A 25062-nucleotide genomic window follows, 5' to 3' on the forward strand; every position below is an offset into this window, starting at 1 on the left:
GTGCGCTGGCTCTGGGGTTTCCTGGGTGGTGCAGGCCAAGGTCAGCCCCTAGCTGTGTTCTGCCTGGGGCCACCCTGAATGTGCTGTAGAGCAATCTGAGATGGCTGCTACTTGTGCAGGGCTTGGAGATTCCCAGGTGAAGCCGGACTGTGATCCAGTTCTGGCTGTTGCTAGTGTCAGGCCTGGGGCCACTTAGCAAGTGGTACAGGGGCTGTGGGCTCACTGAGATGAGCTGTTGCTTGTTTGAGAGGATTCAGGAAGTTGTGAAGCATGATCCAAGACCAGCCATTCATATGGAAGAGCCACTGTTAACTGCTTGGGGGGCCTGTAAGTGGGGTGGGACTGAGCCTCAGGGGATCTCCAGGTCAGGGCAAATGGTGTTAGCCAGGCTGGCCAGGTTGACGGAGTCTCAGTTATGGCTCCTGCCTGAGGGCTCTGTTGTTCTGTTGGGGGAAGTTCCAGAAAAGGGGCAAAGGCCTCTGCCCACCTTTCTGTGTGGGGAAGGCTGTCCCCCAGCTCTTGCTTTGATGCGAGACACCTCAGTTCCTCCCTGTATGTCACTGTGACCTCCAAGCTGCTCCCCGGTGCTGCGTCAGAGGGAGTGAGTCTGAGTAAGTGCCTGTGTGGGTTCTTTAAGAGGAACTGCTTGGGACTCCAGAAGTTTCTTCCACTTACTCAGTCCCCACTGTTGTTTGTAGCAAAAAGTTACAGGGACTTATCTTCCTGGCACTGGAACCCAGGTCTGAGAGGCCTGGTGTGGGGCTGGGACTCCTCACTCCCAAGATATCCCTCCCAAATTTGTACCCATCACACATGGGTGTGGGGCCAGCCTTGTTCCATGTCTGCGCTCCTCTTACCAGTCTGGATAGATGTGGTTTCCTTAATTCCATAGTTGTTGGACTTCCATTGAGCTTGATTTCTGACAGTTCTGAGTGATGGTTTTTCTATCTTATAGTTGTAATTTTGATGTGGTTGTGCAGGGAGGGAAGCCGTGTTTACCTATGCCTCCACCCTGACTGGAACGGCACATGGAGATTTACGATCAGAGGAAAGTTGTAAGGCTGTTTGACCAGATGCTGATCCACTGGTGTGAATAGTCATACAATTTGTCATCATCAAACTACTTTCAGATCCAATATTTAACATGGTCCTGCCCTCTCCCTCCACCAGTCAAACTAATACCTACCTGATGCTTATGCTAGATAAGCGGGAAAAAGTCACTTTCCATGAATCAGAACCTGGATCAAGTTCCAGGCAGATGTGAGGAAGGTTTCCCCAGATCTTGGAGGCCCTGGCTCCAGCCAGTGTCTCATCTTCAAGCTGTGTGAGCACAGAATGGGGGCTGTGTTAGGGCATTCATGCCCCCAGAGACTTAGTGATCACTCACAGTTGGCACAGCTCAGGACGGGGGCTGCATGAGGCCTAACCCACCAGGGGGGGGCCACCTTCAAAGGGCCTGCAGTTAGGATGGGGAAGCGGCAGCCTACGGCCAAGGGGACAGTCATGCAGTGATGCCAGGCCATCAAACAGTGGACCCGGGATGGTAAGATTGGATTAGCTGGTCAGTGAGTACGATGGGAAGGACAGGTAGGTGAGGTGAGAAGAAAAGGGCTCTCCCGTGACTTGCTGGCAGCTCCTCAGAGCCCTGGAGGCTGGTCGTCAGGAGAGACCCCTCCCTGGAATGGCGGACACCCTCGGACCGCTCCCACGGCTGCAGGGGAGCAGCCCCGCCATCGGACCACCTTACAAGCCCAGATCCCACGTGATTTATCCATATGTGTAATGTAGTATGAATTATATATAATAATTTACATTTCTAAATGTGTATTTTTAAACTTTTTATTGTGGAAAATTTTAAACACAGAAGTAGAGAGAATAATAGAATAAACCCCCATGTATTCATTACCCACTTTCATCAATGATTTAACATTTATGTATCTCCACTATTTTTTGTTTGCCCTTACAGATTTTGTTTTGTTTTTGCCAGATACTTTAAAGAAAATCTCAGCTGTTGTAGACATTTTTGTACACATTTTTATGACATTAGACTTCTTTTGTAAACACAACCACAATGCCATTATATTTCCTAACATAACTGAGAACTGTTCCTTAATACAATGAGACGTCCAATATCGATTCGGATTTTCCTTACTATCTTAGAAACACCTTTTTACTATTGGTGTGTACAACTTAGAATCAAAACAAGATCTACACATTGATTTTGGTGGTTTTGCCGCCTGTCTTGTTAGGATCAGAGCTGTCAGACTCTAGAGGTGCCGCAGGAAATGTCCCCCCTGAAAACCATCTGCAGGAGCCCTTTGTGCTAAGAAAGAGCTCCTGTCTGATATGTCCATCTTCAACAGCCCGGCCTAAGCTCAAGTGAGCTGTGTGGCCCTGCATATGACCCCCGGTAGAGTGAAATGCCACTCTCACTGTCGGGACATTTTAGGCTGTATGTTCACAGAAAGACACTCAAGTCAAGTTATGCAACAGGAAGAAGGACCAGCAGAACACAGAACACAAGAGGACCTGCTGGTGCCCAGGGACCGTCAGGTCTCTCAAGAGCTGGACCTGGGAAACCGGGCAAGCTTTTTCTGCTTGTCTCTGGCCGTTGGCCGTTCCTCAGCCTCCATGTTTACATCTACTCTACTCAAGGGACCATCCCAGAGCTCCTGGCTTCCCCTCAATCCCAATTCATAATTCTTCACAGAGAACCTGATTTGCCCAACTTTGGTTGTCTCATCACTGTGACCCAGATCAGAGTTATGGGGAGTAGGGGCGGGGAGAGCTGGCCATGGCCTCGAGAAAATAGCCTCATGGATGGCAACAGAGTGGACACCCCCAATTATGTCTTTTATGTATATGCAGTAGCGAAGATATGCACTTTTATGTAATCTGTTCTTTGGCCACAGTTATGAAAGTTATGGCCGCAGAATTCTGAAAGTTATGCCAACCAAAACTTTCAGAATTCATCAAGTTGTCCGTGAAAGTGTAGATGACAGAATTTTGCAAACCCATCCCTGTCTTGAACAAGCCCCTTGGAGATCATGCCCTGTCTTGGCACGTGGGCACTCGCTGCTGTCCTGCAGTGCTATCTTGGTCCCCAGGGCTGGGGAAAGGGAAGCTCCAATCTGTGGCTCTGGGAGACCTGTGGAAAATGTCTTATTCATGCTGTGATTCCTTAATTTTAAAAACATTTCAGAGGATATTGTGTTTTAGGTCCCATGGGAGAATTTACCAAGTAAGATATGAATCTGTTCCCAAAATGCTTATTATCTAGCACAGATGTCAACAAACATTTCCTAAGGGCCAGATAATAAATATTTTAAGCTTTTTGCTTATACATGATTCCTTCCTCTTTTTCTTCTCCTTTTTTACACTCCTTTAAAAATGTAAAAACCATTCATACAAAAACAGGCTGTAGGGTGCTTTTAGTTCATGGGCACGGCTTTCCGACTCCTGATCTGGAGTGAAAGGCAGGTGTGTGCTCATGTACACAGACACCTGAACTTCAGGGTAGGGTGTGTGAAGTGGAGAGAACACAGCCCTGGAGTCAAAGGCTTGTCCTCCAGCCCCATGTCTTATAAGCTGCGTGATCTTGGGTAGGTTCCTTATCCCCTAAGAATCTCGGTCTCCTCACCTGTATAATGAATATAGTCATAGACCTACCTGTGGGAGTAATTTGAGGATTAAATGAGATACTACACAGAAAGTCTTAGCAGAGCACCTGGCACACAGAAAGTGCTCAGTAAGCTTTTAGTATTACTATGCTAAGTGACAAAGGACACAAAGCACAATGGAGCCGGAGAAAGGAGCTGTCTCTTCAAGCTGGGCCCCCGGGGAGTCCCTGTCATGCAGGAGGTGGCCTTTGAAGTAGGTCCTGAATAGCAGAGGTGGAAGAGAGGGCCCCTCCTGAGGGGCAGTGAGGAGAAGGTGCCAGCAGACTCTGGGGGAGGCGGACAAGTCTGTAAATGACAGTCCCATGGGGCTAATTACAAATACCAGCTGGACACAGACCAGCAGCCTTCAGAGCAGTTTGGCTCCAGAAACCTTCCCCTGAAGAAGCCAGCTCAGAATTTGCCAGTAGCTTTGTCTGGTGGCATTCATACAGCCGTGGGCCCCCCTCCCTTGAATGAAGACACGATGTGCAGCGGGACAGACCCTCACCAAACACATGAGTTTGCAGGTTCCTCCTCCCCCCATTCCGTCCACCGCAGCTCCTGGAATGCCACGCCTCTCCTGCATACCTGTGGGCGACCACGAGGTGCACTTATGGGGAGAAGTGGCTCTTCAGTAGCACCCAACTGCATTGCATAACCAAAGGCCCTCAGAGGCGACTCCTAGGCCAGCAGAGGGAAATACTTTTGAGCACAGGTTGTTAGTCCGCCGTGGAAGCCTGTGGGGTTACTTCCAAATAGTCCAGGACAGAGTTCCCACCTGTCTGGTCCCGGTCTTGGCAAATCTCATCCATAGAGTTGCAGGACTCCAGACAGCTTATTCTGAATCTCTTAAACATTTTAATCAGTTAGTTAATGTGCCTCATTCTGATTCTATATCTTTCTGATGATAATTTGACTTTCCCTGTAGGTCTGCCTATAAAGAGAGAATGCAAAGGCTGGAAGAAGTGAATCGTTAACTCCTATAAAACTGTTGTAAACCTCATTGTAAACTGAACAGATTGGCCTCCGGGTTTCTACATCAGCCCGTGTGAACCTGATGTGCATTAGACAACAGCCAGGGACCTAATCACCTCTGGGACAGTAAAAAGGCAGATTTCCGAGTCTGGTCTGGGGCGCACACCCCGCGTGGCCTGCCAGGGCTTTTCGGGGCTCACCCGCCCCTCCTGGGACCTCCCGACTTCTGTACGTGCCTGCTGGCCCTTGAGCCCCGCTTGCCACTCAGTCTCTTCTTCTTTACCATCTTCCCAGTTCACTGTCAGGTTCGATTTGTGAGCATACACACCATACGTGTTGTTTTAATCAGTTGAAGGAACAACTTCTTGCATTATTTCACATACAGATTTTAATGCATGTGCTTGCTTTAGGTAGTGAGAATTTGGCAAATAAATTATAGAAAGGAGCAAGAATTTGCTTCGGAGGTTCCCTTTTGAAAAACCTTCCTCCCATAAATGATCATTTGGTGCCTCTGTCGAAGGCTGAAACTGCGAGTATCCGATGGTTGCTCAGACGACTCCAGGAAAAGTCTCCATTGGCCCGTAAGAGACTTCACACTGCCCTTGGTTTCTGCTGAAAAAGTCAGGTCCCAGATATGACTCAACGTGAAGCTAACGGCTCTGCTAGATAATGGGGAAAAACATTCCTCTTACTTTAAGAAATAAGTCTGTCAAAGTCATAACATTTATTACCAACAGGCAGAGAGTGAAAACACCAAGTCTTAATGCTTTGTAACTAATACATGGATGTCAGCTCTTAACGTGATGGGCGGTGGTGGCATGAAGCTGGGACGGGGACCGAAGGGCGTCAGTGAGGCCGCGCAGGTAGAGAATGACCACAGTGTGGCTGTGCACCTCGCAACTTGTAGGCAAGTGACCTCATCTTCTCTAAGAAACAAATTCCCACAAATACAAGTCTTAAATGTTCAGTGGCATCACATTCTGTAGGCAATTACATTTTAAAAAAATCTTTACCATTAGGATGCTCTAAGGGGAATTTTTGAAAACAAAGTTAACCGGGACACAATTGAAGGATAATGGCATGCATAATAAGTACAGAAAGAAAGGTCCTTCACTCCAATCCCGATATTTTTCTATATTCTTCAGATGTTATTCTTATCTATCCTCACACAATGGCTCGTGCCTCGTTCTGTCTTCCCAAAGACCTGGATCTTCTTTTTAAAAAGCACTGAAGTCTGATTCTCAGGCCCCTGAAATTCTGCTGTCATTGGTCTGGGGTTCAGCCTGGTTGTCGGAATGTGTTAAAAGTTCCCCAATGGTCCTCATGCAGCGAAGGTTGCAAGCCGCTGCTCCAGGAGACAGTCGGGCAGGGTTAGTGTGTGCTGGGATTTACGACTCCGCCTGAGAGTGGACTAGCTCTCAGGTCTCTCGTGTGCAGCCCTTTCCAGACCCTCCTTTAAGCAGAACTGCCCTCTTGTTCCCACAGCCCACGGTCCGAGCGTTGGGAAGCCTGGGCTGTACCTGCTAGCTTGCCGCCCCACACTCTCCACCGCTCTTGGTATTAACCGAGCGGCAGCTTCTTCTAATCGTTTCTGTGACTGGGTTACTGGTCACAGGAAAGGCCTCAGTTCTGGACCCCCTTTGCGTGACAGAGAACTGCTTTCTGGGACATGTGACTCTTCTGGGTTCTGTTTAGCTGCATCTCAGCTGGGAGAGGAGTGGCTGACACCCGCCCCGGCCCAGACCAAATCCCTGAGAGCCCTTTTCCAGCTCAGAGGTTTTCTTTCCACTTGACCTGGTTCTCCAACTCTAATTCCCCACCTTTTGAAGTCAACCGTGACATAGAGGTCACTCTGCAGCGAGGTGCTTGGGATTACACACGAACCATTTATGCAGGCTTCTAAGAGTTTGAACCTGGATCAAAGGCTTGGATCAGAGGCTTCTTAAAGAGCCCATTCCTTTATGGATTCTGTAAAGGGGTTAAACACTTTCTAATGGAAAGTTCAAATTTATACAGGTGTAGTATGCGGTAGAATGAGCCCCCGTGCAGCCATCACCCAGCGTCGGGGGCGCTGGCCGACTCGTGGGCAAGCTGTGTGTGTCCACACTCATACGCCAGCCCGAGCCCCAACGGTGCCGACACAGGTCCCGGCCCCCGTTCATTGCAGCTGCGAACATTCTAGTGTGTGTCTCCAAAGGGAAGCCTCTTTCTTCACCAGTATTTTTACTGTAGTGAAACATACTTAACATACAAATGACCATCCTGATGACTTCAAGTGTATGTTTCAGTGGCGTTAAATGTACTTCAGTGGCATCGAATGTTGTGTAGCCTTCGCCGCCGTCTGTCTCCACGGCCCTCCTCACCTTGGAAGCTGAACCTCTGTGCCCGTCAGACTCTAACTCCCCAGTCGCCCCTCCCTCCACCCCCTGGAAACCTTTCTGTCTCTGTGGTTTTGGCGATTCTGGATACCTCGTGCAAGTGGAATCACACACTATTTGTCTTTCATGGCTGGCTTGTTTTACACAATGCCCCCAAGGTTCCCACACACTGTAGCATATATCAGAATTTCCTTTCCTTTTACGATGTGATAAGATTCCACTGAACATATGTACCACATGTTGCTTATCTATTCATCCACTGGGGCACACTTGGGCTGCTTCCACATTTTAGCTGTTGAGAATAATGCTGCTTTGAACATGGACGTACACGTATTCCTTCAAGACCCTGTTTTCCATTCTTTTGGGTAAAGGCCTCTTTTTATCACAATCACAATCGCACTGTCATGTCTTTTTTAAAAAAAGACAGTATTTTTTATTTTTATTGAATTATCCCGGCAGTATCCGTCTTTCCCAGATCATCTCATTTTTTACAAAAATGTGATTGTTCCACACATTGCATTTGGGAGGTACACCTACGTTATCTTTAATCTACCCCTCCCTCCTTCTTTGTTTCCCCGATAGTTGTTATTGCTAAAGAAATGGCATAGTTTGTCCGCATGGTTTTTCATAGTCTGGGTCTTGTTCATTGTGTCCCTGTGGTCATGTTCAACAGATTCCCCTGCCCCTGAACTCCCTCTGAAGTCTTCCTGAACTTCCTGCCTGACGTCTTCACAAGCCCATTTCATAGATGGTGGTGTCTGCTTCCCTCAGGAGGCAGCTCCTGCCCAGCTGACCTTTGTGTGTCTGTTTGCAACACGACTAGATTATGACGACTGCCACTTAGATTGTACTGAGTATTTCAAACACACTTGAACCCCACAATTGTCGAGCTGTCTTTTTCTTAGTCATTTCCTCATAGCCAGACTTCCCCCAAAGAGATCAGTGCAGCCTGTTACCCTCAAGCAGGAGGGCACGAGCATTTCATGAGGTCCGTTAGGGGCCAGGGACCACGTGAGACCCTGGAAAAGAAATAGTCCCTGTTCTCAAGAAACCTGATGTCTATTTGGAGAGGCAGGTACAGATGCTCTTCAACTTACCGTGGGGTTATGTTCCAATAAATCTATTGTAAGTGGAAAACACCGTAAGTCGAGAATTCATTTAACACACCTAACCTACAGAACGCCGGGGCTTAGCCCAGCCTACTGTAAACGTGCTCAGACCAGCAGCCCGGCCACTGTCCTCTCACTAGTAAGGGCCTCCCTCTTCTGCTTTTACCAGAAGCAGGAGACACCGGTGGGCATTTTATGGACATGATGAGATCCACACAGAACACGGAACATGACATCCAAAAAATGCTGATGACAAGGGGCACAATGAACTGGTCACTGGTCGTTCAACGCCCCCCCCAATGGCTCGGCTGGCCAGGAGCCGAGGCTCGCTGCTGTCCTCTGCAGCATAAGAGCGAGTCACCAGGCAGTGTCACTGGTCTGGGAACAGATCAAAGCTAAAAATTCAGTTTGGTTTCTAGAGAATGCCTGTCACCTTCACCCATTGTCAAGTCGAAAAGTCAAAAGCTGAGCCGTGGGAAGTCAGGGACCATCTGCATATACCAAACAATAGGAAACACGCTGACCACAGGTAATGCTATTTTAGCCTCCGAACCGCAGAGGTCGGGAATGTTTCCTACAATGGCCTGTAGCCGAGTCGCCTGGTTCCCATTCACATATTCTCATGTAGATAGGCGTATGAGACCTAGACTTATAGATTTTAAAAGCATTTTAGGTATTTTTATGAGCAAACAAATTTAAGAATCATTGTCCCAGGGAAGTATTTTTCCCTGCCTGAAGACATTTTTTCATTGCTTTTAGAGAGAGGAAGGGAGAGAGAGTAATACTGACGCGAGAGGAGCATCGATTGACTGGTTGCCTCTGGTACATGCCCAGTGCAGGGCTCCAACCCACAGCCTAGGCATGTGTCCTGACAGGGAATCGAACCTGCAACCCTTCAGTTACAGGGCGACACACCAACCAACTGAGCCACACTGGCCAGGGCCCCAGGGCAGTGGTCCTTGAAGTGTGGTCCCTGGGGCAGCAGCATCAGCATCACCTGGGAAATTGTTAGAAATGTCCAAATACTTGCTAGTATTTCTAACAAATACTGGGTAGAAATGTCCTCCCATCCACGCAGACCCATGAAATCAGAAACTCTAGGGTGGGGCCCAGTCATTGGTATTTTCAGTCTTGCAGGTGATGCTGGTGCTTCAGGTTGGAAACCCTGTCTCAGGGGTTTGTGTTTGGAGAAATAAGCACGTTAACTGGGAGAGGTGTTTAGAGGAAGTGGCACTCTTGCCAGGCAATGGAGAAAGAAGGGATCAGATCTGAAATACAAAGAAGCTAGAGGACATTCTACTGTGTAGCCCTATGATCCTCGAAGGTGGCCTGCCAACCAGCAGCATCAGCACGCCTGGTGCTTGTCAGAAATGCAGACTCTTGGGTCCCATCCTGGGCCTGCTCAGCCAGATCACGCACTTTAACAAGACCCACAGGTGATTTGTATGTGCATTAAGAAACAAAAGCATAGCATGGCCAAGCTAGAAAGGAGGCTCAGGATTTCCAGTTGCATTCTGGATTTCCGGTTCCACTCTCTCGCTGGTGTTCTCAGAGCCATTCTATGGGAAAGAGACCACGCTCCCTCTCATGTGAGGAGAATGGGTCCCGTGTGCACAGAGCAGCTTGCCTGCACTGGGATCCCAGACAGTCCTGACTGTCTCTAGTCACACAGTTCTGTGTGGTTACAGAGCAAGGACTCTGACCCTCAGGGCACAGTCGGATAACCTCGGAGCTCCCATGGGCCGGCCACCCTCCTGATGGGGCGACCATCCAGGCATCAGTCATTTTTAAATCTTCCCAGGAAATTCTAATAGGCAGGCAAAGTTGAAAACCACGGTTGCAAGTCTTGGGTCCTCCATGTTTGCAAGTTCCACTCGAGGTGGGAGTGAGCTCTGCTCTAGCTGTAGCCACTGAAAACACAAAATTGAGCTCCAGGTCTCAACATGCTGATTCACGAAACAGTTGCAAGGAGGATTGGAGAGGTGTACCTAGTGAAGTTATCAAGTATTTTTGTGTTATCTAGTGAATTTTTGGAAATCAAGTTAGGGATGCCAGTAGCAGAAATCTAGTTCTGGCATTACCCTGAACCCAGCAATAGGTAACTTTGTTTTTCTGCAGACAGCCCGGGTGGGTTGGTGCCCTTGTCTGTTTGTGTACAAAGCTACTTTCTGCATGGGCCTCACACAGCTACACAGTGAAGTCCTGGGTGGCGGAGAGGGACCGGCTGCCCTTGCTACCTGGAGTTAACAAAGGCTGTTTGAAGGAGGAGGTGTGCTCTCCCCGAGTGGCGGTGCATTTGTGCGGGGAGAAAGCTGAAGAATGGGATGTCGTGAAGAGAGCTGCTAGAGAATGTCCCCCAGGATGTTTAGGAGACAGCGTAGAGAGAAATCCACTCTAGTGGCCCCTGCACTGGGACACATCGCCTTTGGGTGAATGGGGACAGGGAGTAAGCTGTGGAGGAGCAACAGGGTCTTCGGTGACAAGCCAACAGGATAATTTGCTGTGTATATTTTGAGGGGCGGGTGGAAAGGGCAATGTGATTGCTGAATAGAAGAAAGGGAAAAGGTGAGTGTCCTCTTGACCAAAACGTTTACGCTTGTCCTCTCAACTCTTCCTTGCGTGTTAGGAAGGAAGTTACGCTCTTCCTAGTTATGTTAGTACAACTTTTAGAAAAGCTCTGTATTGGTGTCATCCATACTTGTATCTACTGTAATTTAAATGATGTTCCCCTCAATAGGCCCGCCCATTTCAAACAGTTAGCAACTCTTGGGGGAGTCTCTGAGGCAAGCGTCTGTGTGCTCCCCGCTCCAGCCCCCCTGTTTCAGGTCCCCTCCCCGGTCTCCTCTAATCAGACCTCCCCTCCTGGGTCCATTCAAGCCCTGAAGGCCCCACCAGCACCTGGTTACTGATCTCAAATAAAAGTACTGAATTAGGATGTTAAATGTTGATAATACAAAATGCTCACTCACGCAACTGTGTAAAGAAGGAATCTTGAAACGATGTTCAGTCCCACTAGTAACAAAAAGAGCACAAATACAATATGAGTTTTCAATTAGCAACTGAACAAAGGTGAAAAGGAATGGCAATACTAGACTCTGAGAGACTTCAGAGAAGAGTGAGTGAGGTCTCCTGGGCGTTTGTGAGAGTGTGAATTGGTACAGTTTCCAGAGAACAGTCTGGAAACACATGTCATGTACTGAGAAATGTGTAGACGTAGCAATTTCACCTCTAAGAGTTTATTCTAAGGAAACTATTGGACAGGGGCCAAGGATATTCAAACCAGCCTTGTTTATAATAAAGAATAATTAGAAATAACCTAGATAAACATCCACCAAGTGAGGATTATTCATAGCAATTATGATCCATTCCTATAATAGAATGCTAAAGAGCCTTTAAAATGATATGAATTTAATAAACATGAAAGGATGGCCATTAGCTTTTATGCCCTTATGGTGTCAATAATGTAAAATTGTGTGCGTGCACATGTGTGCATGTGTGTGTGCCTGTGTGTGTTCACGCACACAGAGGTTTACAGTGGTGGTCGTCGAAATGCCACACATGGTGTTTTCTGGTTGGGAGAGCCCTGAATGCCTTTACCTTCTTATCTTTCTATTGTTTATAAAATCACACAAGCAATATTCATTATTTTTATGCTCAACGCTAACACTAACAGTGTGTGTGTGTGTGTGTGTGCCAGGCACTGCTCTCGTTGCCATCCACTGAAGAAAAAACGAAGGTGAGCAGAGATGAAGTAACTCGTCTGTGGTCCACAGCTAGTAGCTGATGGAGCTGGGATTTGAAACCTGGCCACCTGACTGCACGGGCTGTGCTCTAATTAACCCGAACAGAGTGCAAGTCTCCTAAACCCCCCCTCCGGCAGTCTCGTTCTATCCTCAGCAGTAACCATTGTTAACCATTTGACCAGTCTCCTTCCAAACTTTCTGCTGAGCATTTTCAGACACATGCGCACACAGGCACAGGTGTGTGTGCTTCATGAAGTGCGATGGCATTGCCCACCCCATCCATATGCATAGCTGGTCCTCAGACTCCACCTCTGAGGGGTATCTGGCAGCATGCACACAGGGTGTGGACATGACCGTGACTCCACTGAAAACTGGTGGTGTCCAGTTCTTCACCGCGAGCAAAGCTCTAGTAAACACCCTGGTCCACGTATTACTGTGTGCAGGTGGGTGCCGACAGGCCCGTGCTCATCGCCCAGAAATGGAACCACTGGGTCAACAGACGAGCACACGGACATTGAAGGAGGCTGCCCCATCCCCCACACCAAGAAGGCTGTGCAGCTAGTATAGTGGGAACGTACTGCGTGTGTATAGCGGCCCTGGTAGAGTAGCCCAGTGGGTTAGAGCATCACCCTGATACACCAAGGTTGTGGGTTCGATCCCCATTCGGGGCACATACAAAAATCAACCAATGAAAGCATAAGTAAGTGAAAAAAACAAATTGGCATTCCTCTATCTCTTTTCCTTTCTCTCCCTCTAAAGTCAATAAAAAATTTAAACATACTACATACAGTGTGTACGTACATACAGTGTAGGCCTACATACGTATACTGTATACGCATATACTATACACACACATCCAGTAACTGAGTGCTCATCCCCCGTTTTCAGCAACACAGCAAGTTGTTAGTCTTTTTACTTTTTGCCAGTATGAGAGGTAAAAATGGTATTTAATTTGCAGTAATTTAAATGTCCTTAATTACCAGTAAGCTTGAGCATCTTTTCCTGTTTATTGGCCATTTTAATTTCTTTTTAGAATTGTTCAGTTTTCAGTTACATAATTTGAATTTTTCTTACAGATGTGAAGGAGCTTTGTTATATTATAAATATCAGTCCTTCGATGCCCTGCTTGTTGCCAATATTTTCCAAGTATATTTGTTTGAACTTTGTTCTATTTTGTTACATAGAAGTTTTAGTTTAGCTTATTTTTATGTAACGACATCAGTTCACTTTTTTCTTTATGGTGTTATATGCTGTATGGGAGGTCTTTCTCCACTCAAGAACATAAGAAATCTCTCCTGTATTCTCTTCCAGTATATTTGCATTTTCACTGGTAGACTTTGAACTATTCATCTATTTTTAATGAGGTGCGATATGCATAACCTACCCTCCGACGCTGCAGCCCTTCATGAGCACAGTCAGCTGCAGGGAGCGCATTCACAGTGGTGCGTGACCTCCACGCCCGCCGCCCATCCCCAGGACTCCTGCATCCGGCAGAACTGGGACTCCGCCCCTCACGCAGGAACCGCCCCTCCCCCTCGTCCGCCCCATTCTGCTTCTGCTCCATGAACTTGACTGCTCTAGGTCCCTCGCAAAAAATGGAATCGTCCATTATTTGTCTTTTATGACTGGCTTATTTCAGCTAGCACCATATCTTGAAGTTTCATCTATGGCCTATGTCAGAATTTCCTTCCTTTTTAAAACTCCTTTTTAAAGCAGTAACATTCCATTATAGATTTATTTTTATGTTTAGGTTTTCATCCACGTACAATTTAATACTGTATTTGGTGAGAAGTCACTTTTTTATTTTTAGGTTGGTCATCTTTTAAACAGCTCCTCCATCAACACCCACATTCCCACGGGGTCCGAGTCTGTTTCTGAACTGTTGTCCCGTGATCCCTTTGTATCGGGTCCGGAACTATGTTGATTTAATGACTGAAGCTTCTAAGCAAGTTTTTTTTTTAATCTACTGGAAGCATATCTCATCCCCATTCTTCTCTCTCTTTTTTTAAGAATTTCCCCACAATTCTCAGATATTATGGTTTTCAGAGGAACTTTAGAATTAATAGTCATGGTCCAAAAAAATCCTCCCTTGCGATCTTTACTGTACTAGCTTGAAGCTTCCCACCAATTTGGGGCTGACGTCTTACAAAGCTGAGCTAGCTGACCCCGCTCTGGGCGGTCCAGTGCTGCCCTCTGCAGGGAAGGACAGGCCAGTGCTACCTCTGCACAGGGCCTTCCCACTGGGCCCTCTCCCGCCAGCCTATGAAGGAAGGGCAACTTCCTGCACGTGCTTGGTTTAATTTCTTCTCTTCCTCAGACGATATTTGCATTTTAACAAGAACTTTCAGGGCCAAAATCCAGTGCAGATGCTTAGAAACCTCGGGCCCTTCAGTAGAGCCCGTGGGGAAATATTTTTGTCAGGACACACTCCCTGCTCCCAGCAACCACACCAGGTAAGGCAGACACTGAACACACGTGTAACCAGCCCCAGGTTGCCAGGTTCCAACTGAAACTTTTAAAAACAGATTTGTTGTTATAAAAGAGCACAAAGTTCCCTCATTTTAAGTGTAGAGTTAAATGATTTTTAGTAAAGGTGCAAAGTTGTGCAACCGTCACCAAATCCAAATTTAGAACATTCTCACTACCCCCCAAAAGATCCCAAGTGCCCATTTATGGTCATCCTTGGGATGCCACTTTGCCCGGAGCCTGGCAGCTTCAGGAGGAGTGGGGGGCAGAGTGAGGGGTCCCTGAGAGATCCCCCCCTGCCTAGAACCAACGCCCCAACACCCTGCACAGAATAACTTGCAAGCCAACACCCCTCTCCTGAGGAGACCCAGCTAGGGGCTCCTCCTGAGGACCCCGGCCGTGCTGAGCCCATCCTTACCTCTTGCAGGTGGATAAAGTTTGAAGAAAAGGTGGAGGAAGGAGGCGAACGCTGGAGCAAGCCCCACGTGGCGACACTGTCCCTGCACAGCCTCTTCGAGCTGCGGACCTGCCTGCAGACGGGAACGGTGCTGCTGGATTTGGACAGCGGCTCCTTGCCACAGATTATAGGTGAGGCAGGGGCCGCCGAGGCCCCAGAAAACCAAGGCAGCTCTTCTCCCTCCTGCCTCCAGTCCACCCTCAGTCTAGGTGACAGTCTCACCTGGGACATCCACCTGATTCTGCAGGGACCAGGCTTTGGGCCGGATGCTCACAACACAAATCGGTCATTCTAAGTTTCAGTCCCATGTAGAATTCCAACAGAGGAAAAGATCAGCCTCCAAAAACCATCTGGCACTGTAGCAAAAGGGAGGAGGGGCTTCTTAGTGTGTTCGGAGATACCCGTTACCATAGCAACCGATTTCCGGTCAGGGCACATGGATCATCCTTCATCTTTAGGAAATCAGCCCTCATTTAGTGGGGTGGCAAACAGAGGGGCTGGCTTGTCTTATTCCTAGAACTTTTTGTGAATTTTGCTCTCTAGCACATTGAATTGTGCCAGAATTGTTTTGCCCAAACTACTTTACTAAAGAGAATTCACGTTAAGACTAAAACCAATTAACACAGTATTATGTGCTTCTTAGGGTACTTTCATGTGTATGATTTCATTTACTTTTGACAATAGAATCGATAGAGCAGAGAATTCTCGGCACGTAAACACGCACCCACGTAAGTGCACAGACATGCACACACACACATATACAGCCTTTTACATCTGAGGAACCCGGGGGTTCGTGATTTGCCCATTTCAATAGTTTGTGGCAAAGCCGGGACTATTTCCACACCCCCTGCCTCCTTTAGCTCACTTTTAATACCACAAATAACATATGAAACTAAAAACCCCTGGTCACTGTGTCCCACGCGGAGGCACAGATGAGGCATGTTTGGTTCCCACTTAGATGACGTCATTGAGAAGCAAATTGAGGATGGCCTCCTGCGGCCGGAGCTCCGGGAGAGGGTCAGCTACGTCCTCTTGAGGAAACACCGTCACCAAACCAAAAAGCCCATCCACCGCTCCTTGGTCGACATTGGGAAGTCGGTCTCGTCCACCAGCAGTGAGTCCGGCCACAGGCTGCTGGGCCGTGGGGCCGCGGTGGAGGGGGGAGTCTGCTCTCAGGCCCCAGTGCTTGGATGAGCACAGGTTGGTGACTGGAGGGTCTTGGCAACTTGGAAGCTTCCCAGACTTCACAATCCTGGAGAAATTCTGAGGTTCTGGGGATTCCTTCGCCTCCTTCTCTATCAGGCCTTCAGGGACCCAACTCCAGGTTCCCAGACCCCACCCCATTGTTGTCCCCAAGACCAGAGCAAAACCGTTTCTAGGAAAGTTGATTCTCAATCACCTGGGAATATGAAATGTGTCCTGATGTCTAGGCCCCACCCTGGAGAGTTGTATTCGACTGGCCTGGGCTGTGGCCTACGAACAGGGAGTTAAGAAAGATCCCCAGGAGATTCTCACGGGCAGTCTGGGCGGCAAAAGGCTGTGGAGATGGGGTGCTTGTGGGAGGGGCCTGGTTTTTCCCACTGGACCCCCCGAGAGGAGCCAGGAGCCTGGGCAGAAAGTGAAGCACATCAGGAGGGCAGAAGGGGCTGGGTCGTGTCCAGGTGCCAGGGTGGGTAAGCCTGGCAGCTGCTGTCATGCTGAATGCAGAGCTGGGGGCCACTAGGGAGAGTGGCTCGTTCCCTTCACACATCGCCAATGCACAGCCCTCCTCCGCTTGACATCCCAGAGTCGTGAAGGCCAGATGCTAACCTTGCTGGACTTGTCAGATAAATGCAGTAAGCAGAACAAGGATGACAAAGTCACTCAATAAAGAGCCTTGAGGGATCTCTTTAGATGAACCGTTTGAAATGGCAGAGTGTTTAGTGTGTCGTGACAGCAGGTACATACTCAGCTCTTACCACTTCCCGGCCCTGAAGCCTGTTAACTCACTTCATCTTCACAATAACCCTGTGACTAGGTCCCACTCCCATCATCCCCATTTTACAAATGAGGCGCCTGGGGCACAGAGAAGTTAAGTTACTTCCCTGAGGTCACACAGCCAGCAAATGGACGAAGCCAGGCCATCTGCAACACCTGTATCTATTTAAGCAATTGGTTGTCTACCTCACTTTCAGCCGTACAAATATTTTTTCTAGTCTTGTTCAGACTATTAACTTGCTTAAAAAAAAAGCCCCCCAAACAAGAACAAAACAACCAAAACTCGACTTTTTATTGGAAGGAGAAGAGACAGGTCTTGTAACCTGGCTTTGTTTAGGGGAAATGACCATGAATTGTGAACCACATTAACGGGAGCGGCAGTGCAGTCCAGCCAGGCCGCCGAGGCAAACCGCCTCTGTTCCTCCTCCCAGATCGAAGCCCCGCCCGGAGCCCGCCAGCCGGCCCCAGCCTACACCGCTCCACGGAGGACCTGAGGCTGCGGCAAAGCACGCATTACGGCCGTCTGTGTGAGTGTGTCCTCCGCCACCACACCACAGCTGCTTCGTGACAGCTTCCTCCCGGCTGTGGCAGCTGTGGGGTGTCCTCTTTCACAAACTTTCAAAGGCAGAGGAGACAGAGCCCAGGATCTGTCTAGAATTCTCAAGACGACATGAGGGAAGCTGTAACTTTCCTCTAACATCTGGCCCGCTCTCAGAGCCCAATCTGCTACAATTCTCTGTATAATTACTCTGAAAAATGCAACACTAAGTCAAGTCCTGACATAATACCACCTCCTATGTGTTAGGCAGCTGTATCTTAGTCTCCCTGCCTTTGTTTTTTTTTTGGTTTTTTTTATTTATTTATTTTTAGAGAGGGGGAAGAAGAAAGAGGGAGAGAAACACTAATGTGAGAGAGAAACATCAGTTGGTTGCCTCTGGTGTGACCCCAACTGGGTGGGGACCTGGCCCACAACCCAGGCATGTGCCCTGGCTAGGAATTGAACCAGCGACCTTTCGGTCTGCAGGCTGGCACTCAGTCCACTGAGCCACACCAGCCAGGGGCCTACCTTGGTTTTCGTCAAATTGATCATTAGCTTTGGCTTTGGTAAGAAGTCCTCCTAGAAACAGAATTAAAAACAGGTGAGTTACTTTCCCCCTGGACAGAGAATGTTCCTATCACTGGGTGATAGTCTCTTGCCATCAAGACAACACAATGCTGGCAGCCACAGCCCCCTGGGTGCCAGGAATCGGAGGGGGCTTGTGAGGGGCGGGTGGCAGACAGGGCATTTTCAGGCAGTCCACTAGCGATGAACAGGACAGGCGGGCTGTGAGGCAAGGAGAAGAGGGAACTTGGAAAAAAAAAAGGAAAGGCAGTGTCAAAATAGCAATCCTATTTTCCTTTAAATACTTCTCCTGAAATGTCAATATATGAACAAGCACAGCCCAGGACTGTGCCCCTATAGGCCCGAGGGATGATTTGGGAGGAGATATGGCCCATGCCTGAGGCTCAGGTGCAGTTTGCCACCAGCTTTTTTCTCTGCTCTCAGTGACCTGGGTCCCCTTAGTCCCCCTGGGCCTGGTTATTCCACGCAGGGACGCCAGGGGGCAGCAGACAGCGATTGTCTGGACAGCCTTCCGTTTAGTTATGCAGTGTGTGAGGTTGCCCCTGAGCCGCGCTGCAGAAGTGGGGACCCAGATAAAAGGCACGAATGAGGGACTACAGCACTGTACGCAGCTGCCCCATACCCAGGTGGCACCTGGGAAAGGTCAGTGAGGAGGGGTCACTTGCCCAAGCCTCAGGGCTATGACAAGAACAGAGAGGAAAGGTCAAGATGGGAGCTGATGACTGGGGGAAGGAGGTGAGGAGAAAGGGGGAGTTGATCTCTGCCCTGATTGCCTGTGGATGGGAGGGAGGGGCACTGGGTGGAGTCTCTGGGGGAGTCATTTGGTGGGAGACCATGAGTTATTTCCCAGTTGAGGTGGCGGAGGAGTCTGGAGCTCAGCAGAGAGATCTGGACTGGAGACCCCACTGGGGCACCCTCCGGGGAGGTGTGGGCGTGGAAGTGGGAGGGGTGGTGTGACTGACGGAGGGTGGAGGGAGTGAAAGCCTCTGGAGGGAGTGAGGGCGAAACAAGACCCTCGGGAGAGCCCAGCGGGAGGGACCCTGGATGGAAATAAGAGAGCCACAGAAAACCAAGACACCACAGGCCTGAGAGCGTCCCCTGGACCTGGCTGGCCGTCTCCTGCCCTAACCAAAGCGGGAGCGTTGGGCAGCTCAAATAGGCCGCCAGCACCGTTCTCCCAGTGGGAAACCCACCTTCCCCCCCCACCACCACCACCCTGAATCCCTAGCCGTCTTTAAAGACTCGCGTGGGTCCTGGAGGACCGGAGGACGGAGGTGAAACTCATCCCTCTCCGACAGGGTCCAAGCTCACTGACACCTGGGACCTCCCCTGATACTGTGTCTGTGTCCCCACCGCCAGCCCCAGGGCCTGGCACAGAGCAGACGTCTTGGTCTCTGCTCAGAAAGGTGGCCTGTGCCCAGGAAGGAGGGATGGGGGTGGAGGGTAGAGAGGAGAACGCAGCAGACTGAGGAGTGAGAAGGAAGAAGCAGAACCTGGACTCTGGCAACTCTTTTAAGAAAGCCGCCATTGCCCTGGCCAGGTGGCTCGGTTGGTTGGAGCGTGGGCCGGTACACCGAAAGGTGAGGGTTCGATCCCCGGTGAGGGCACCCCCGGTAAGTTGTGGGTTTGATCTCCAGTCGGGTCATGTAAAGAGAAAACCAACAGATGTTCCTCTCTCACACTGGTCTCTCCTCTCTCTGCAAAATTCATAAACATAGATCCTTGGGTGAAGATTAAAAAAAGAATTTTAAGAGAAGAAGTCACATTAAAAAACAAAGGAAGCTGCCATGGAAGAGAGGAAGAGAGAGCGGAGGCCGCAGGACCCAAGGGGTGGTTCTTTTTGTGGCTGTGAAGACGGGAGAGGCATCAAGGGGGAAAGGCCTGTGAGAGCTCGGCTTCCCCCGATGGACCTTCCCCCTTCTCTCCTAGGTCACGCCCAGAGCAGAAGCATGAATGATATTTCTCGCACCCCAAACACCGACCAGGTAGTGAAGCCCCTGCACTGGGCTGCAGCGAAGGGCCGGGGAGGATGCAGCCTTTGGTGTGACGGGCAGGGAGTCCCTGTGGGCAGGACTGCACTATGGAAGGAGCGGAAGTCTCCAGGAAGGGCGCAGGGCGGGGGGAGGGGCTCTGGGCTGCCTTGGTGATGCTGCCCGCATTGGGTACTGACTGAGCCTCAAGTACTGGTTCTGTGCCAGGCCCTGGGAGCCCTGAGGGGGCAGAGAAGCATGGTCAGGTAAGTGCCAGCTGTCTCTGAGCTCGGGATCTGTTGGAGAGAGAAGGCCAGACGCAGAGTTTCACCTCCTACGTGACACACGAATACCTTTAAGCCAGAGTGGGGATCTGGGCTGGGAGAGATCGGCAGTGGGGCCTCCCTGTGGGGACAGCGGTGACAGCAAGTCAGCTGGACTGCCCAGCAGCTTGTCTCCTCCTTGGCTGGGCCAGGATGAAGCAGTTCTGATCCCCCACCAGCTTGGCTGCAATCCTCTTGGTGAGCTCAGAATCCTACAAACAAGCCTAGTCCATGTACTAAGGCCCACAACCGGGACCCTGTGACTGTGCCACTGGGGGAGGCCCAGAGGCGCTTCCCTCAATCCCAGCCCCTGTGGGACCTCATGGGCTCCTTGCTTGGGCCCCCCAAACAAGGAGTAGGAAGAAAGGCGATGAAAGAAACTGGAAATTTGGTGAGGACTTCTCAGGCGCTTGGGTGAGAGCCTGGCCTCCAAGGCACCCCAAGTTTGGTAGCAGGCAAAACAAAAGCAATCCCTCATGTCAGGGTCCCGAGGGCCCTTTGGTGGCCAAAATAATAAACTAACAACAGTAACTGCATCAACTATCATTTGAAACCCACACAAGGCATGCACCAGACCAGGCCAAGCGTTTTCTGTGAGTCGTGCAGGCACTACTATCATCTCCAGTGTACCAAGAACATGAGGCTTAAAGCAGGTGAATGGCATGTCCAAGTTCATGTGACTGAAGCGTGGCAGAACCACAGTTTGACCCAGGCAGTCTGCCTCCAGAGCTCTTAGTTTGGAAGTGATGGAGAAACAAGTATTCTGGGGTGTTATTTAGAGACGATCCCTACTTGGGTTCAGTCAAGCACACAGGCAGGGGAGCCATGATGAGGAAGCGCTGCCTAGTCAAGGTAATTTACAACCTATTTTAATAAACGTCTAAGTGGTAAGAAGAATGCTAGCTGTCACTTTCCTGGGCAATGCTGCCTCCAATGCTGGAATTGGACTCCAGCATCCAAGGCCCAGCTCTTCTAACTGACCAAGTCCTGCTGCTTCTCAGTATTGGCAGCAGCAATGGCTTGTGGGAGCAGCGGCTTGTCTGCTAGTGGGGGCTCTTTAGGTTCAAGGCCAGAGGCAGTTGCTCTGTGGGCTCTTTTGTCACAGCCCCGCAACTGCGCTGGGCAGGGTCCCAGGGAGCAGAGGGTGGATGCAGACAGCAGAGCTGCGCAGGCACACGGCAGGGCTGGACCAGACTCCCCAGGGGCTCCGGAAGTGGGGTCGTCAGGGACCTGGTCCAGGTGGTGGTCAAGCCAGGGCAGCCAGAACAGCAGCATGGCCCATTTCTGGGATGTCACCACCCAGACCGGGCTCCTAAACAAACATGTCACCACTGGCAAGGGAGGACCACAGCCCTGTCTCAGGTCTTCTCCCTCCTGGATTATGAGTGTACTTGGGCAGCCCCAAAGCCTCGCTCTCCAGGGCACTCCTGCCGCCCCTCCTCTCGTCCCCTGGACCCGCTCCCCGCCTGATGCTGTGGGCACAGAGCAGGCGGGGTCCTCGGCTGCCCGAGCCCACCAACTCTCCATCCTGAAGAACACTGCTGATGAATCAGTTGACTGTGGCTGGGACAAAGGGACTTTTTGAATTGTGGGGACTCTGGCCTTCCCGTTCACCCCTGCCCTTGTTTGTTTTCATCGTGTTTGAGTCCTTGAGGCCGTTGCCTAGGTGGTTGTAGAGAGTTTTAATTTTTGGCTGGATTTAAAAGATTAGAAGGGTGCAGCCTTGCTCATGTGCCTTTTCTCACACTGGTTGGCCACGCAGCCCAGTGCGTAGCACACCCACTGTGAGGGGACCGGGGAATGGCTCTGGGCCCGCTGGCCATGCCCATGCCCACACCTGACCCCCCTCGGTTCAGAGAGTGACACGAAGAACCCGTGTCTTCTCTGCGCTCACGAGAAACGGACATTTCTGTGCCCACAGGAGAGCCCATGGGGGGAGTGCGTGGTGGACTCTGGGAGTCCACGGGGTCTCTCTGGAGCTCTCACGTCCACCTTCCAGGCCCTTCCCACGTTTGTTGGCCACTGTGGATTTCCACCTGCCCTGCCCTCCCCCACACTTCCTCTCCGCCAGCTCCCTGCAAGGTTATCTCTGCCCCTCACCCATCCCCGTGCTGCCCAGGGGGAAAGCAGTCTGAAAAATGGGTGGATCCTAAGCTCTGAGCTTGTATGTGGCCATCCCGGGGGGAATCTCCATCGTGAGAGAGGACTCAGGAGGCGTCATCATCTTATCCTAGGAACAAGGTCATAAATGAGGACAGCGGGACTAAGCTTCCCACTGATGGGAAGAGGGCTTGTCTCCAGCACCTCTCCCGTCAAATGCCACTTGCTCTGTCTATTTGACCTGCCTGCCCTGAACAGACATGAGCCAGAGGGACAGGCGAGAGGGCGCCAGTCTCAGCTGTAAAGTCTCAGAAGCTATGAGTTTCCTGGGAGGTGCCCTGCTGGTGACTTGGGGGTCCGGGAGTCTCCCACAGACTTAGAGGCGTGGTCCAGGGGTTCCCGTCAGCGAGGAAGCAGGTGGCAAAGGGGAAAAAAAGTGTATCTGCCCTGGTCATCAGAAGGGGACCCATTCCTTCCGCAGCCACCCACAGTGAAGGCAGAGAGGGAGAGGAGGGGGCTGGCGTGTAAGAGGCGAGACTCCGTCTGCTGGAGCCGCAGAGGCTGGGGGATGAGACCAGGGCCTCTCTCCTCTGACCCCTCAGCTCACATTTGATTTGAGCAAACTTTTAACCGATGAAGAACATCTCAGGGGTCAAGTCCCTGCCTGTTCCTTCCCATCTACGGAGGCCTAGTTGGTTCCTGGGGTCAACACCCTGTGAGTGTCCTCATCTGCAGAACCGGGAGAGCGACTATTTCTTTGAGTCACTTGAGAAAGGTTGGGAGAACTTTTCAAAGTTAGGCCCCCACAGCGATCTGAAGGCGGGCGAGGGAGTGAGAGCCGAAACCGCTGCCTGCGAGTATCCATGGGAGTCTCCTTTTCACTCCTTGACCAGCGGAAAAACAAATTCATGAAGAAGATCCCCAAGGACTCGGAAGCCTCCAACGTGCTCGTGGGGGAGGTGGACTTCCTGGACCAGCCCTTCATCGCCTTCGTGCGGCTCATCCAGTCGGCCATGCTGGGAGGAGTGACCGAGGTGCCCGTCCCCACCAGGTGAGGGCCGCTGAAACCCGCCACCACACCTGTGCTCAGGGACCGGCTATCCACCCAGTCAGCACGCGGTGCTGGTGGAGACAGCCCTGAAACCTAGAAGGACAGTTAGGGGGTTGGCTGGGGAGGGAAATCTTGATAGGCAAGAGCTTTAGAGAGTGTATGTGAAATAATCATTCTAAAGCAGGAGCCAACCGCGGGAGAGATGCTGTTGGGTGGGCTGTTGGTGAGGATGCGCATGGGGCAGCCGGCGGGAGCGGAGGGGGCCCGTCTCTCTGAAGCAAACATGGGAGTCAGAAGAGGGCAGGGACACGCTTACAGCCAGTTAATAAATTAAGAATGGATATTGTTTGGAGCCAGAGAACCCCTCTTTTTACCTGCTTCCATTTTTCCTTCTCACCTTCCTCCTCCTCCTTCTCCTCCATCTTTGCAGATTTCTGTTCATACTGCTGGGACCTTGTGGGAGAGCGAAGTCCTACAATGAAATTGGCCGCGCCATTGCCACACTCATGGTAGACGATGTGAGTGGTGAGGAGAGGCGCGCACTCCCGAATGCCGCGGCTCCTGAGTCGGGCACTGTCCCTGCACTCATTCATCCATCCACATACGTAGATACCTACGGTGGGCCAGGCTGTGCGTAGGGAGCTGAGGATTGTGAGAATGAGGGATTAGTCACTGCCTTTTAGGAGCGTCAGCCAAGTAGGGGAGACAGACCTATAATCAAGGAAGCCAGGGGAGGCTTCACACACAAGGGGCTTTAAAGCTATGGGTGAGCAGGAGGCAGGTAGACCCAGCATGAGCCTAGGAGGCAGGCATTGCAGACAAAGGGAGCAGGGGCCAAGCTGGATGGAAGTGGTTCAATGTCGGCTCAGAGTTAGAGCGTCAAGAGCAGCAGGGAGGCCGGGGAGGGTGGGCGGGGCGTGGTGGTGCACAGAGAGGTGAGTCAGAGACCTTGCAGAGCCTCTAGGCAGAGCAGAGAGTTCATGCTCCGTTCCCACACAGTTGGGAAGCTCAGTGGATTTTAAACACAGGCACGATCAAATCAGATGTGTAAGTCAGAAAGAACACTCTAAAGACAGTGTGGAATGACGAAGGGCTAGGAAGTTATCTACAGACTTGAAATAGCTGAGCTGCTCAGACTGGGCTCTGCACAGGTTTCCAGATGAGCAGCTCTGCAAAGCTGAAAGCAGGAAGGTTAAGTCACTCAGCCAGAGTCCAGCAGTGAAGACCTGGCCTTCGGATTCCATAGAGGCCACCCGCCCCCAAGGCTGCCTTTTCCACTGGGCCCTGTTTCCCCTGCTGAGCTATTGTTCTCTCCAAAACTGACAGCAAATTGGCAGCCAGAGCAGTGGTTCAGAGTGGTTTTCTGTGGAACGGTGTGTGGTGTGCTCTCAGGAGGAGGGTGGTAACAAGGGGACCTCGGCCAGGGCTGACCTTTCCCTTCTTCCTCGCTGCCAGCTCTTCAGCGACGTGGCCTACAAAGCCCGCAGTCGGGACGACCTGATCGCCGGGATAGATGAGTTTCTGGATGAGGTCATCGTCCTTCCCCCTGGAGAATGGGACCCAAATATTCGAATCGAGCCCCCCAAGAAGGTGCCCTCTGCAGACAAGAGGTGAGTGTGTGTGACTGGAGGGGCAGCAACGGGGGCAGTGATACAAAGGACACTTCAAGTCTGGCCGCTTCTTTTCTTTTTGGGAGGGGGATTTAAAAGGAAGCTGTCAGCATCCATGGGC

General features: G+C 50.6%; 1 protein-coding gene across 5 annotated transcripts in view; it reads left to right on the plus strand.

Moving 5' to 3' along the window:
- Positions 1 to 25062, plus strand: part of SLC4A5 (solute carrier family 4 member 5) — a 93543-nt gene that overhangs the window by 30984 nt on the left and 37497 nt on the right. For all 5 annotated transcript variants that reach the window (XM_037130901.2, XM_037130902.2, XM_053663398.1 and 2 more), the window contains 7 exons: positions 14758 to 14918; positions 15746 to 15901; positions 17196 to 17291; positions 19817 to 19872; positions 23174 to 23331; positions 23762 to 23849; positions 24787 to 24941. In XM_037130901.2, coding sequence (XP_036986796.2) covers positions 14758 to 14918; positions 15746 to 15901; positions 17196 to 17291; positions 19817 to 19872; positions 23174 to 23331; positions 23762 to 23849; positions 24787 to 24941 — 870 coding nt within the window. The remainder of the gene's footprint in view (positions 1 to 14757; positions 14919 to 15745; positions 15902 to 17195; positions 17292 to 19816; positions 19873 to 23173; positions 23332 to 23761; positions 23850 to 24786; positions 24942 to 25062) is intronic.

The sequence above is a fragment of the Artibeus jamaicensis genome, unplaced genomic scaffold, assembly GCF_021234435.1.
Source record: "Artibeus jamaicensis isolate MK-2021 breed Jamaican fruit bat unplaced genomic scaffold, CSHL_Jam_final contig_3174, whole genome shotgun sequence".
Lineage (NCBI taxonomy): Eukaryota > Metazoa > Chordata > Mammalia > Chiroptera > Phyllostomidae > Artibeus > Artibeus jamaicensis.